The following is a 12,529-nucleotide window of genomic DNA, read 5'->3' on the forward strand; positions in this document are numbered from 1 at the left end:
TGTTTGCAGTGTCTATACAGCCTGGGTGGGATGTGTGGGTCAGGTGCAGCCACATAGAACAGGCCTGCCACTGATGATGAACATGTGGTCATGAGGGGAGGATAAGGGTCAGTAAGAGATAAGGGAGGTGCTGTTGGATACAGTTTGTGTAAAAAGCTGAAAGATTCAATTCAAAGTTGAAATCAAGTAAGATGAGTAAGAGCTCTGTGGTTCCACCTTGTTAATCCAGCCATACATACTGAACCCAAGTGACATGGAAATATAAAGAACATACAGTATGCTATTTCACTTGATAGTAGAGCTGTAGCTTCATGAACTTCTTCAACTCGAGTACTCTTGAGTCATTTGTGCCAAAATAGTGAAGAGTGAACAGTCCAGGCATGCATGAGTAAACAGTGGCAAAGAGATGTGACTATTTGAAGAGCATGTTTTTCAGCCTGGCTTTGTTAGGTGTCACTCTTTGTTGGAAACGTATGTCCACACAGCAGCTAGTGCCTGGGAAATGTCAACAAGTACTTCACTGCCCTGTCTTTACCTGACAGGCCACCAGTAAACTGTAAATTTTGTTCAAACAATTACCATCACACATTTCCTCTCAGCAGGCGTCAAGATGGTGTGAACTTTACAGAGTCAGGACACCCTGATGTTTCAGGGAAATGGTCTTGTTATAGAAGGGTTTGCTGGCAATCCTGCAGTCTGTGAGAAAGGTTTAAAACATGCCGTAGAGTATCCCTGGCAGTCTGTTTATACAACAAATTTATTTATATGGCCAGGTTTCTCTGTTGTGTTTTTGCATTTGCATTTTGGAGCATTATGGAGTGTCACCGTTTTCAGGTCCCTCTCCCTCTCTGATCTCTACACCCAATCCTATTTTATTTTATTTGCATAATTAAGGTGAATTAGTGTCCAACAAAGGCTGACAATGTCTGTCTGTTGCATAATAATAATTGAACCTTAGAAACTTAAAGGCACAGGTCAAATCTACATATTAAAAAATCTATCCTATTTTATGATGGTGCTGATCAGTTATTTTTGTAAATACTGTAGTAAAACTGATCAAAACAGAGTGAATTAATCATGTTTCAAATGTGTAATACAAGTATTCTTAACTGTACGGCATAACACTAGAAACAGCTTGTTAAATTAACTATTCAACAGTAATAGTTCAATTAAAATGTCAATATAAAAAAAATTTGCAGATAAAGGTCATTTCCATCCCTCCCCATGCTGGGGCCCTGGGTGCTTCACTACTTTCCTCACAAGTACACTGCTGAGAGAGAAACAAATTGTGTTTCCAATGAAAAGTTCTGATGGGAAATGTCCATGTTGCAGAGGAGTTGTGCTAAAAGCTCCATCTGTGTGCTTTCTCAGAGTCTGGACCACTCTTTTGGCTTCTCCATCACTCTGGGTGTTGCTGCTTGTCAAAGTCACAGTCAGATGCAAATAGGTGAAAATTGGAGGATGAAAATCGAGGGCTGTTATCCACTATGACCAGGACGTCTGGTATGATCTCCAGTGCCAAAGTACAACAACATAAGAGAATTAAATATGGATTATCAAATATTGGATCTCTCTGATCCAAAGCTGTATTAGTAAATGATTTAATATCAGATTATCATAATAATTTATTTTGTCTGTGTCTGGATGAGTATGTCAGCCTTCATGAATCCAATATTAATACTTACATTCCCAGAGGCATCAGCCAAGAACGTGGAGTTACAGTTATGTTCAACTCCAGTTTATTAATCAACTCTTTAGAGCCTTGATCTTAGTCTGTCACATCCAAAGTAGAAAACACTACAGCCAGTTCCCTCCTGGCCCATACTCTGACTTTTTATTCAATCAGTTATTATTATATTCAATCAAATTGTTGTGCAGCCATCAGAATAAATCACCAGCATTCAACCTCCATTAAACAATAAATCACACAGCAATAAAAATAATAAAGTTACTGCAAATACTTAAATAAACATAAAAGGGTCGGACTGGTAAAAACAATGCATCAGTATGAAATTACAGCAAGTTCTTTTTAAAAAATGATTGCAGCAGGAACAATGGAGTTCTTAAATCTATTCGCTCTGCATCTTGGCAGATTGTACTTGCGACCAGATGGAAGCAGAAACAAACTCCCCAAACAGAGGGCGGCTCGAAGCAGCCAGAATTTTCTGGGCCTTGTTCAGAGCCCTGACCTTATATAGATGGGGAAGGTCATTAAGATTTGTCCCTGCAATCATAATGCACACTTTCATGATACCATTTTAATGGTTCCTGCCCTTTAGTGAAAGTCAGCCAAACCAACTGATAAAGGAAGAAGTTAGAATGGATTCAATATAACAAGAATAAAATATATCTATATTAAAAATATGAAGTTTTTGAAGAACATGTAAGCCCTGATGTGCTTTTTTAGATGCCACATCCACTTGATGCTTGAAAGTCAGCTTTGACAACCATAGCAAGATATTTGTACTGATGTACCACCTTAATGGCTGGATCATTCATCAGTACTGGGGAGATGATTGTTGGATTTTTCACAAAATCAATAATCGTCTCCTTTTTCTTGGAGACATCTATGTCCAAGAAGGATACCTTGCACCAGGCAGTAAACTCAGACACTGCAGGGTTGTTATCCAGATCCCTGCTGCTGAGGAGCAACACAATGATAGAATCATCAGCAAACTTCAGAATGTGGCTCTGAGACACATAATAATGTGAGTTTTTTTTTTAATGAATTTTAGTCCTCATTAGTCATCACAGTAGGTGATTTTACTTTTCATGTGAATGTCAACAACAACCTTAGCTCTGCATTTATCTCATTATTAGACTCTATTGGCTGCTCTCAGTGTGTAGATAAACCAGCTGACTCTTTTAACCACAACTTCGACCTTGATCTGATATTGAACATCTAATAGTCATCCCATAGAATCCCCTTTTAACAGACCACTATTAAATTACTTTTGACTTCTTATTATTGGACTACATGCAGTTTGGCAAAAATGTCTTCACAAGAAATCTATCTGATAGTGCTGTGGTTAATTTTATGAGCTGATTCCATCAATTCTTAATTCAACAGAGGACTCCTATGCTAACGTTAGACTCTCCCAAACTGATCACCTCTCACTTTAGCCTCTTTAATGATATAATTTTAACTATTAAAGACACAATTCACCATCTCCTGCCCTCAACCAGCACGACTCATATTCAAACACAGGAACCTTAGAAACAGCTGTAAAACCTGATGTATACCCAGACTGTTTTTCTCCTATTGACCTAACTTTGTCATCAAAATCATCAACCAGTCTCTTAGACCACATTCCAACTAGACTACTTAAGGAAGTTTTACCCTTAGTCAGCATTTATTTACTAAATACAATCACTCTGCCTAACCTTGACCCATTTAGCCCTCCAAATGTCTTTAAATGTACATATGTTGATCAGTGAAATCCAATCTTTTGGGGGGCACCTAGCGAGCTCAGTTTTGTACCTTATTGTTTCCAAAATCCTGCGTACCGCCATGCTGCCAAGGGAGTGTGTGGTGGACTTGTGTGACTTTTTGACCACTGCCAGCCCAGAATGTGAGAATGTAAGTGGTGATGACCAAAGTCACTAATTTCACTACTAAGCAGCCATCTGCAGAGAGGGTAAAGGTAAAACTGGACTTCTCTGCTTCGTGGATAAAATAAATGGGTGTCAAGTTGTGAGTGAGCCATCTTGAACTGAGTATGAAAGCCAGCTGACTGGATATGTTAACATATTACAGAAGGAAAACAAACAGGGAAAACAGAGCAATGAACACGAGAGCCAGTAAGTAAAAGAAAAAATGTAGAACATCATTATTGAAATCATCTAAGGCAACTGAGTCCCTGCAACTTAAACTGTGACTGATGAGATTTGAACACAGCTTCTCACTGCTTTGAGCAGGATGCCAGCTCCCTACTCTGCCCCATATCACATCCATCCTCCATGACATAAAGAATTTAAAATATCTGGCCAAATCCATGAGCCAGGGCAGAGAGGCTGCCTCGTTTTTTCCAGCCTTGCTGTATAGAACATGGTTTAAGTAAGGACTTCCCAGAGGTGGAGATAGTGGACATTGTGGTGAGATCTATTGTTCCTTGTATGCAGCTATGGAGTTATGGTGCCTTGAGATAACTTCTGTTGTGATTTAGCACTATATAAATAAAATGAATAGAATTGAATTACCTGGAGGGAAAAACTAATGTGACACAGCCCGCACTGAAAATGGCCGTCCAGCAGAATAACAGTAAAGTCCTGAACTTAAAGAAATGTGGTCCAACATGGCTCCACTAAATGACTCAAATGGTTCAAATGTAGTGGTCTCATTGTTGATGCAGAGTTAAAACAGTCTAACAAATCTGACAAGCACCAGCTAATCCAGACTGCTCTGGCAGCTTGTCCTGGTTTCCAGGCAAGTGGTGTCCAGGCCTTTGAAGAACAAGTGAACACTGAACAGACTCAATGTACCTAAACACATTTCTTTGAAAGTTGAATGCTGCGTGCAGACATCCTCTTTCACAAAGACACCACTCTTAAATTTAAACCAGTTGTAAAGCCACAGCAGGCAGACGGGTTAAAAAATCAGTAAAACTGAGAAAGGAAGTAGAACCATTCATTGCCATATGTATGCCCAAAAATGCAGGTTTAGAAAAAATGCAGAAAAAACATTCCTGACCACCAGCTAATTCCAAGAGTGCGAGACATCATGGATGGCCTGGGAGGAAACTCTTGGTTTTCTCTTTTAGACCTAGAGAAGGGAATTGTATTCCATATCTTGATGATACAAGTGTTCAACAAGTCATTTTCAGCTTACGTGGAGTCAGAGCAGTGCTCAGGTGGCTCAGACAGAATGGGGTAAAGCTGAGGACCAGTAAATATGAGTTAAGCAGGATATACACTATCTGGGATTTCTAAAAGAGACCAAGTACTGTAGTAAAACGAAGGACCTGTCCTGAGATTTCTCCTTTATCACTGGTCCCCTCCTCAAAACATGGGCCAGAGACACTCCCACCAGCCCATTACAGGGACTGAAAACCACCAAAACCTACCTGAGAAATGAATAGGCTGTCTAATAGAGCCACCAATCCTTGCATTTCCAGACTTCAGTAAACCTTTCACGCTACACACAGATGCCTCTAATCAGGGCCTTGTACAGTTTTATATCAAGAGCAGGCAGGAAAAATGCATCATGCACACTAACAGAGTCGAAAAAGAACAATCACCTCGTGTAGTCTAAGAAGAAGAAGTGATAGAATAATAGTAGAGAGTGCAGTAAGAAATAAATAAGAAATTCAGTATCATTAATATGCCACTGAATATCTTTCATTAGGCTAGAAACTATATAGTATATAGTTTAACTAAGTGTTTCTATAGTGCCTATAACTTAGGCTAACCCATGTATTCCTTGTGCTCTGGTGTTCATCTGTGCCAATCCTGTTGTCTAACCGCCCTCTGATCCTCTGTGCTCCAGTGCATCTCCTGCGTTAGAGCTGCTGCTTCACTGCTACTCACCTGCTCACCACCTCTGGTTTCCTGAGCTCTGGTGTTGGAGCTTCACCTGCCTTCCTTGCCCTCACCACTCCTCCACATTACGTTTCCAGTATACGAACATTTGCTCAGTTTTCCATTCCTTTCTATTGAAGCCCGTTTCCTGTTTTGCCAGCTGCTCGGACAGATTCGCAGCTTGTGCTCACCTTTGTTCAACTTTGACTGAGCGTGTGTGCTCACTAATAGAAACACTGCTGAGAAGTTCTTATAGTTTACTGGCTCCTTATCAGTGATCTTTACATGAACGTTGAACAAATAAGAGTGAAGATATAAGGAAAGTAGTCACAAGAAAGTAGTTACAATATGACACAATACAGTATGAAATGATATAACACTACCACATATGTAACAAAGAAGTACATATTTATCCCGCACACATGACAGTATGGTTTGACCTGCTACCAACCAATCATGTGCTGTCCTAATCAAACCATATTCAGCCTTAGTTTTTCTGTGTGTCTCTTAGTTTTTCTTCTCACCTTTAGTTTGCACACTTTGTGGATATCTTGGCTGAAAAGTCACTGTGTTATAAATCATTTTAATTTAAACTTAAAATGCTCTTAGAATCAGACTTAGGAGCTCACTTCCCTAGAGTTTGTGGCAGTGTCATTAAGTTATACACTATCACATTTTGTTTAGCGTAGCTCACTCATTATTCAGCAGACTGGGGTTTCCTTAAATAAGCAAAAACATTCAGTCAAAATAAGTTGTCAAAAATGCGTAGATAATAAATAAATAAAATAGGTTTATTCATATAATTCTACTTGAAAAGGACGATCAGTGTTTAGTAATAGAAGTAATATCAGTGTTTTTCTGATTTTGCACCTGTCATATCAGAACCATTCCCAGCATCAGGAGGAGAGAGAGAGAGAGAGAGAGAGAGAGAGCATGTAAAGGCAGAGGGAGAGAAGTGTGAAACTTCAGATACATTTAGAAGTGTAACTGAGGCTCAGTGTTGCACAGACTGGTACCAGTGGTTGATGAGAATCACTGCTCTGACTGTGGTGATCCTCTAGCTCCACCAACAGGTTGAACAAAGTTTGAACATATTCTGTCAGACACAACATCTACCACTTGGATCAGCACCACATCTGGTGAAGATACCCATGGTTTGCTGTGACAACATATTCATGTTCCCCAGAATGTGAGTTGTAATAACCGCGCTCTCCTTGCTTTTCATTCAGCAGCATCATTTGGTCAAAATCTGATTTTCTTTATAACCAAATACCTGCAGAAGCATATAGGTCAAGTACAGAGTACAGGTACAGGTCAAGTCAGAGATCTGCTGACATGGTCACTCAGTTATTTCCTATAACAGCTGCTGTAGTTTCAAGCAGACTTTACTGAAACATTTGTTTGGGACTATTTTCATTGGTGGATTAACACTAATTTGGTTTCCAGCAACAGAGGGGTGTCTCATTGAAATGGGCTTACTTCAGTAAGTCAGGCTTTTTTTCAGGGTCCTATTCCTCTGGAACAATATGTACAATCTATTGTCTACTATCTTTCCTCCGTCATTATTAGTCTGTTGATGTAAAAAACAGAGACCTCTCTTCCACTGAGTGGAGACACTATACACCTGCTGGATCCTCCAGCTGAAGATGCCCAAGGCTCACCTGACCCATGTGTGAGTAGTCCTGGACGAGGAGACTATCTCTGCAGTCACAGAGAGGTCAGAGGTCAGACCAAATGTTAAATGTTTTCAGATTTGGTTAAACTATACATTTTGCTGCAGGATATCACCAGAGCAAATACTTCAGCAACGAATGAACTACAACTACAACATTTTCACAGGGTGTCTGTTTACAAGCATCATCTGTTAAATGGCATTGAAAGTAAGAAACTGGACATCAGAACTAAAAGAGGAAGTTTCAGTTGCATATAAAGAAACTGGAGAAGGATGCAAGTATGAACTAATACACAGCCAAAGATATTTCATGAGCCTCATGTTGACTGGCTCACAATCAAATTATCTATGACTGCATGACTGACAGAGCTGTTCTGCAGTCACCGCTAATCTAGTTAGGTAATATAATCCTGTCAATAAGTTAATATGCCAGTTGGTTTAATAGTATTTTTATTTTCAAAACCTAAGCCATGAGTGAAATTACCTCCTGGTACAGTAGAACAGGCTGGGCTGGGCTTTCAGAAATGAAAAGCACTGATATTGGGTACTATATGTTACAAAGGTCAGGTGAAGCAAAGAGAAGATCAAATTGTGAACACACACACTTACACATTAACTCAACAATATTAAGCTAGCGCCTCATTTTTATTATTCGATACAAAAACATCACTGATTCGATGCACACTAGTCACCTACTGTAATCAACACCTTACTCATCCACCCACACCATCACTACAACAACTCAAACACGTTTCAAACAGAAAACAAAATGCAGACAACATCTATACAACTACAAATTACGTCAAATAGAAAACAATCCCAGGCATTTTACAAAACGTATCAGCCAACAGATAACACCGGAAGGAATGCTTATATTCTCTTAATGGCATCGTCAATTTCTGAAATCTGGTCTTTCAGTTGGTTCCATTGTTCAGGATTCAGGGAGATACCTATAAGACAATTAGAAAGATGCTTCAAACTGGGTCTAACAACATCCATCCAGTGTAGTTTACCAGATAAATATGTACCATATGTTTGAAGACATAACTGCAGTATACACAGGCCTGACTGAAGTGATTACCTTTTTTCCCCGGCTTCATCTCCCCATCTGCGTTCATCCAGTACTCTCTGATGTCGATCAGGACTTTACCTTTGAAGTCCCTGACGCTGACATATCTCATCTTTCCAATCTGGAAGAAGCAAAGTCACAGTCAGCTGTTGCTCTGTCTCAGGTTTCCTCATTAAAGAGGTTTTTTGGGGGGATTTTCCAGACTGATGGGCTGAGGGATCTCACTATGGCCTTTACAGTACTATCCAGTGAGTATGCCATCCACACAAAGAATGAAGGTACTATCTTGAAGTTTCTAACCTAAAATATTCTTGCAACAGTAAAATGCAACAGAACAGCTAAACATTGTGCTGTGCATATATGAGTAACAGTAAATTAAAACCAAAATCAAAACATTTGATCTTCTAGTTTATTTAAGTAATCAAACTGAATGAATTTGGAATGTTACTGATATCTCAAACCTACATGTCAACCTACATGAAAGACAATTGTTGAAAATGCACAACAGCTGAAATTATTTGAAAATAAATGAAATTTCTAGGGTTTAATGTTTTCTAATTCTTCTAAAAAGCTGAAGCTATAGTGTGATACCCACCTGGAACATGTTGTCATCACTATTACTGCTGCCCTTGGATGAGCCCCCTGGCTTGGAACTCTCCCCACTCTTTGGTTTCTTGACTGGTTTCTCTGGTGTACTAGGCTTCTTTCGCTTTGCCTTAAAAAAAACAGACAGATATGAGAAATGATATGAAGAAAAGCAGTGAAAGAGAGCATGTGTGCTTAGCTTCTCTATGGCTTTTCAGACCCCTTCACTTTGTTCTCATTTTATTGTGTTGCAAGTAAAAACAGAGTTGTAGAAATTTGTGCAGATTTATTGAAAAGGAAGAAAGTAAAATAACACATTGACAGAAGATCCTTTACTATGACAGTTGAAATTTAGCACAGGTTCCTCCCATTTCTCTTGATGGTCTCTGGGATGTTTCTGCACTTTGATTGGAGTCCACCTGCAGTAAATTCAATTGACTGGACATCATTTGGAAAGATGCACCTGTCCATATAAGGTCTCACAGCATACAATTCATTCAGAGCAAAAACCAAGCCGTGAGGAAGAAGGAACTGTTTTACATGAAGGAGGTGTGTAACAAGCAAGACTCTTCCTAGAGCTGGCTGCCTGAGCCAAACTGAGAAACTGGGGTAGAAGGGCCTTAGTAACAGAGGTGATCACTGGCTGAGCTCCAGAGCTCCTGCGTGGAGATATGAGAAACTCCTAGCACAACCATCACTGCAACATTCCACCAATCTGGGCTGTGTGGCAGAGTAACCAGACAAAAGCCTCTCCTCAGTGAAAGACATATAGAATCTTCTACAGAACACTCAGACTGAGAGAAACAAGTTTCTCTGATCTGATGAAGCCAAACAATTGTAAGGTCTCACAGGGAGGAACGGCAGAAAATCCACAAATCCAGGTGAGTAAAGCTTCTCTCATCACACCCACAAAGAACCAAGGCCGTAACCACCGACAAAGGTGCTCCAACTAAGTGCTGAGTAAAGGGTCTGAATACTTATGTTGATGTGATATTTCAGTTTTTCCTTTTTAATACGTCCCTAAAGCTAGTCTGCTCCACCAGGCGTTAGCACGCCTGGGGCCCTGCCTTTGCCTGCCACCCAGCTGGCAAAGCACCCGACCCCAATGCCTATCCCCGCAGGTGGTGGGTCCACGGGGTGGCGGCTCCATGTAATTTGTTTGGGCTGAGCCCGGCCGGGCCCCATGAGCGAAAGCCCGGCCACCAGACGCTCGCCAATGAGCTCCCATCCCAGGTCTGGCTCTAGAAAGGTGCCCCGGTTTCCCTTCTCAGGGCAAGGTGGCCAACTCTCAAACATTCCATTTCATCAGGGTGATTATTTTGAACCGCTCATAGTCTGGCCCCTCCCCCAGGACCAGTTTGCCTTGGGAGACCCTACCAGGGGTCGCGTCGAAAGGAGTCAGTTAAGGTGGTTCAGGCATCTGGCTAGGATGCCTCCTGGGAGACTCCCTTTGGAGATCTTCCAGGCACACCCAACTGGGAGGAGACCCCGGGGTAGACCTAGGATGTGTTGGAGAGATTATATATCTCTTCTGGCCTGGGAATATCTTGGAATCCCCCAGGAAGAGCTGGGAAATGTTGCCGGGGAGAGGGACGTCTTGAATGCCCTGCTTAGCCTGTTGCCACTGCGACCCAGTTCCGGAATTAGCGGGAGGAACGGAACTGAACCTTTTTAATACATGAATTAAACAACTGTTACACGTTTTCAGTTTGTCTGATGCCAAGACATGGTCAAAGTATAAGGATAAAGGGAAAAAAGTGTCTTTGTGAGAAATATTAAAACACAAACCTTGGTCTCCACTTCACTGTCAGAGTCACTTCCAGATGTGGAAGACAGTACTTCCTTTGATTTTGGCATTCTGCTGACACAGAATATCACAATATCAGAGCAGATACCACCCTCATGTGTTCATGTAACAGACAGTGACATATGCAGGGACAGTTTACTCTGGACTCTCTCTGAGGAGACCGATGAAACCTCTCAGTCAAATGAGATCCTAAAAGATACTGATATTCTTTAGTCTGTGAAACCTTAACAGTTCAGAGATTTATTCTTTTTCTTTTCTTTTTGTCCATCTGCACTATGAAGGGATGTCTTTAAAATGGGGATTCATTTCAAAGACCAATGACTCTGTAAAAGTACATATAGGCATGTGAATATTGTAATTTGACAGAAGCATTTCATTTAGACATAACAACACAGAGGCAGGCAGATTAAAAAAAGATTTCCAATGTTTTTTGGTGATAATATTTGTCAGAATTTTAAACACTGGTAGATTACAGAATCTGGCTCTCTAACATACAAATACATTCTGTGGGTAAAACATGTCTTAGCTAAATATCTATTATTAAGATTTGTTTTATTGCTATCACTATATTTCTAAACAGATTGACATACTAGTTCTGACAGCCTGTCTATTGTCTGCAAGGCCACACTGAGTCAACTGTTTCAGTTTCACTTCAACTAATATCAGCTGCTCTTGTGGGGGTTATTGTTTATTACTGCATTGTAGTAGTTCACAAATGCATATGTGGTGGTAGGAGGGGGATTGGGGCTGGGTACTACTGTGCTGAACACAGCAAGTTACTTGAGTTCTAATTATTACAGAGATACTTGAACAGAAAAACACTGTGCTCCCTGATGAGCACATGTGATATTCAAATTATCCTCCACCTCTGAGACAGCTGAGTTTACACACTGTCAAACCGGTTGTTGTGCCGTGTCAGATCCAGTTGAAGTCTCTCCTGTAGTAAAGTTTCTCAGACAGATAACTACTCTGACGGCCTGACTAAACTCTTTTAACCGTGCAGCTGTCCAAATGTTTCTCCCCCATATCTTCAGAGGACTCAGGGGTTTTTGGACTTAATCTCCGACCGTCTAAGTTTTTCAAACGGCTTCGACATGGCCTATGTGAGTGTGCTGGACAGCAGTGTTTCCGTATGTGTAGAGTAATTGCGTGATACATGAAAACAGCCCCAATAACACTGTCACACAGGCTGCTACCCCACATACAGGCCCCGGCAGCCTGTAATCAGACTGGACCTGAACACAGCCGTTAACCACCGAGCTAAACGCTACAGTTTAGCCACGGCAGCTAACGTTAGCACATGTCTGCTGAGCCGTCAGGTAGAGGACATTAGCTTTCTGTAACCACTCCACTATAACAATTGTGCAGTTTAACACAGACATGTTCTTCTATCAAACCAAACACCGTCAGAAATACAGGTTTCTGATGTTCGTGTCAAACTGTTAATGCTTACATGATATGATGGAGGAGTGCGGGTTTCTTGACGGGAAGCGGAGTCTATTTCCGGTTTCCGTTTTCCCCAAAACTTTATTCAACACAGAAGTTCAGACAGGCAGGAATGCACTACAGCCCTTCTCACAACATGTACCATGCAATTACTGATATGATCAAATAATTAAGAAATAAACTAAAGTACAGTATTAATAAAGTAAATAAAAAGATAAAATGTCTCATGTCTCCTGTATGGAATTTATGGTCAATAGACCTCATTTATATGAAATTATATCTTGTTTTTGAATTTAATTAACAGAAATTATGAATTACTTTGGATTATCACATACAGGGCAGGGGGCAAAATATCTTTATGTTAAAAAAAACAAACAAACAAACAAAAAAACCCAAACCAAAAAAAAAAAACACCTACGAGAGAGAGCAAGAG

The 12,529-nt window shown here is 40.5% G+C and overlaps 1 protein-coding gene across 2 annotated transcripts; it reads right to left on the minus strand.

Moving 5' to 3' along the window:
* Positions 1-7,622: 7,622 nt before the first annotated feature.
* sub1b (SUB1 regulator of transcription b) lies at positions 7,623-12,230 on the minus strand. Of its 2 annotated transcripts, none has more exons than XM_018668890.2 (5): positions 12,104-12,230; positions 10,632-10,701; positions 8,854-8,973; positions 8,271-8,379; positions 7,623-8,139 (listed from the first exon to the last, which is right to left on the minus strand). In XM_018668890.2, the coding sequence occupies exons 2-5, from the start codon at positions 10,698-10,700 to the stop codon at positions 8,060-8,062; spliced, it is 378 nt and encodes a 125-aa protein (XP_018524406.1). In that variant the 5' UTR covers position 10,701; positions 12,104-12,230; the 3' UTR covers positions 7,623-8,059. The 2 variants fall into 2 exon arrangements, with proteins under 2 accessions (XP_018524406.1, XP_018524407.1); XM_018668891.2 differs by having other exon boundaries at positions 10,632-10,704; positions 12,104-12,156.
* Between the last annotated feature and the right edge of the window lie 299 nt (positions 12,231-12,529).

Source organism: Lates calcarifer, linkage group LG13 (assembly GCF_001640805.2).
Source record: "Lates calcarifer isolate ASB-BC8 linkage group LG13, TLL_Latcal_v3, whole genome shotgun sequence".
NCBI classification, from domain to species: domain Eukaryota; kingdom Metazoa; phylum Chordata; class Actinopteri; family Centropomidae; genus Lates; species Lates calcarifer.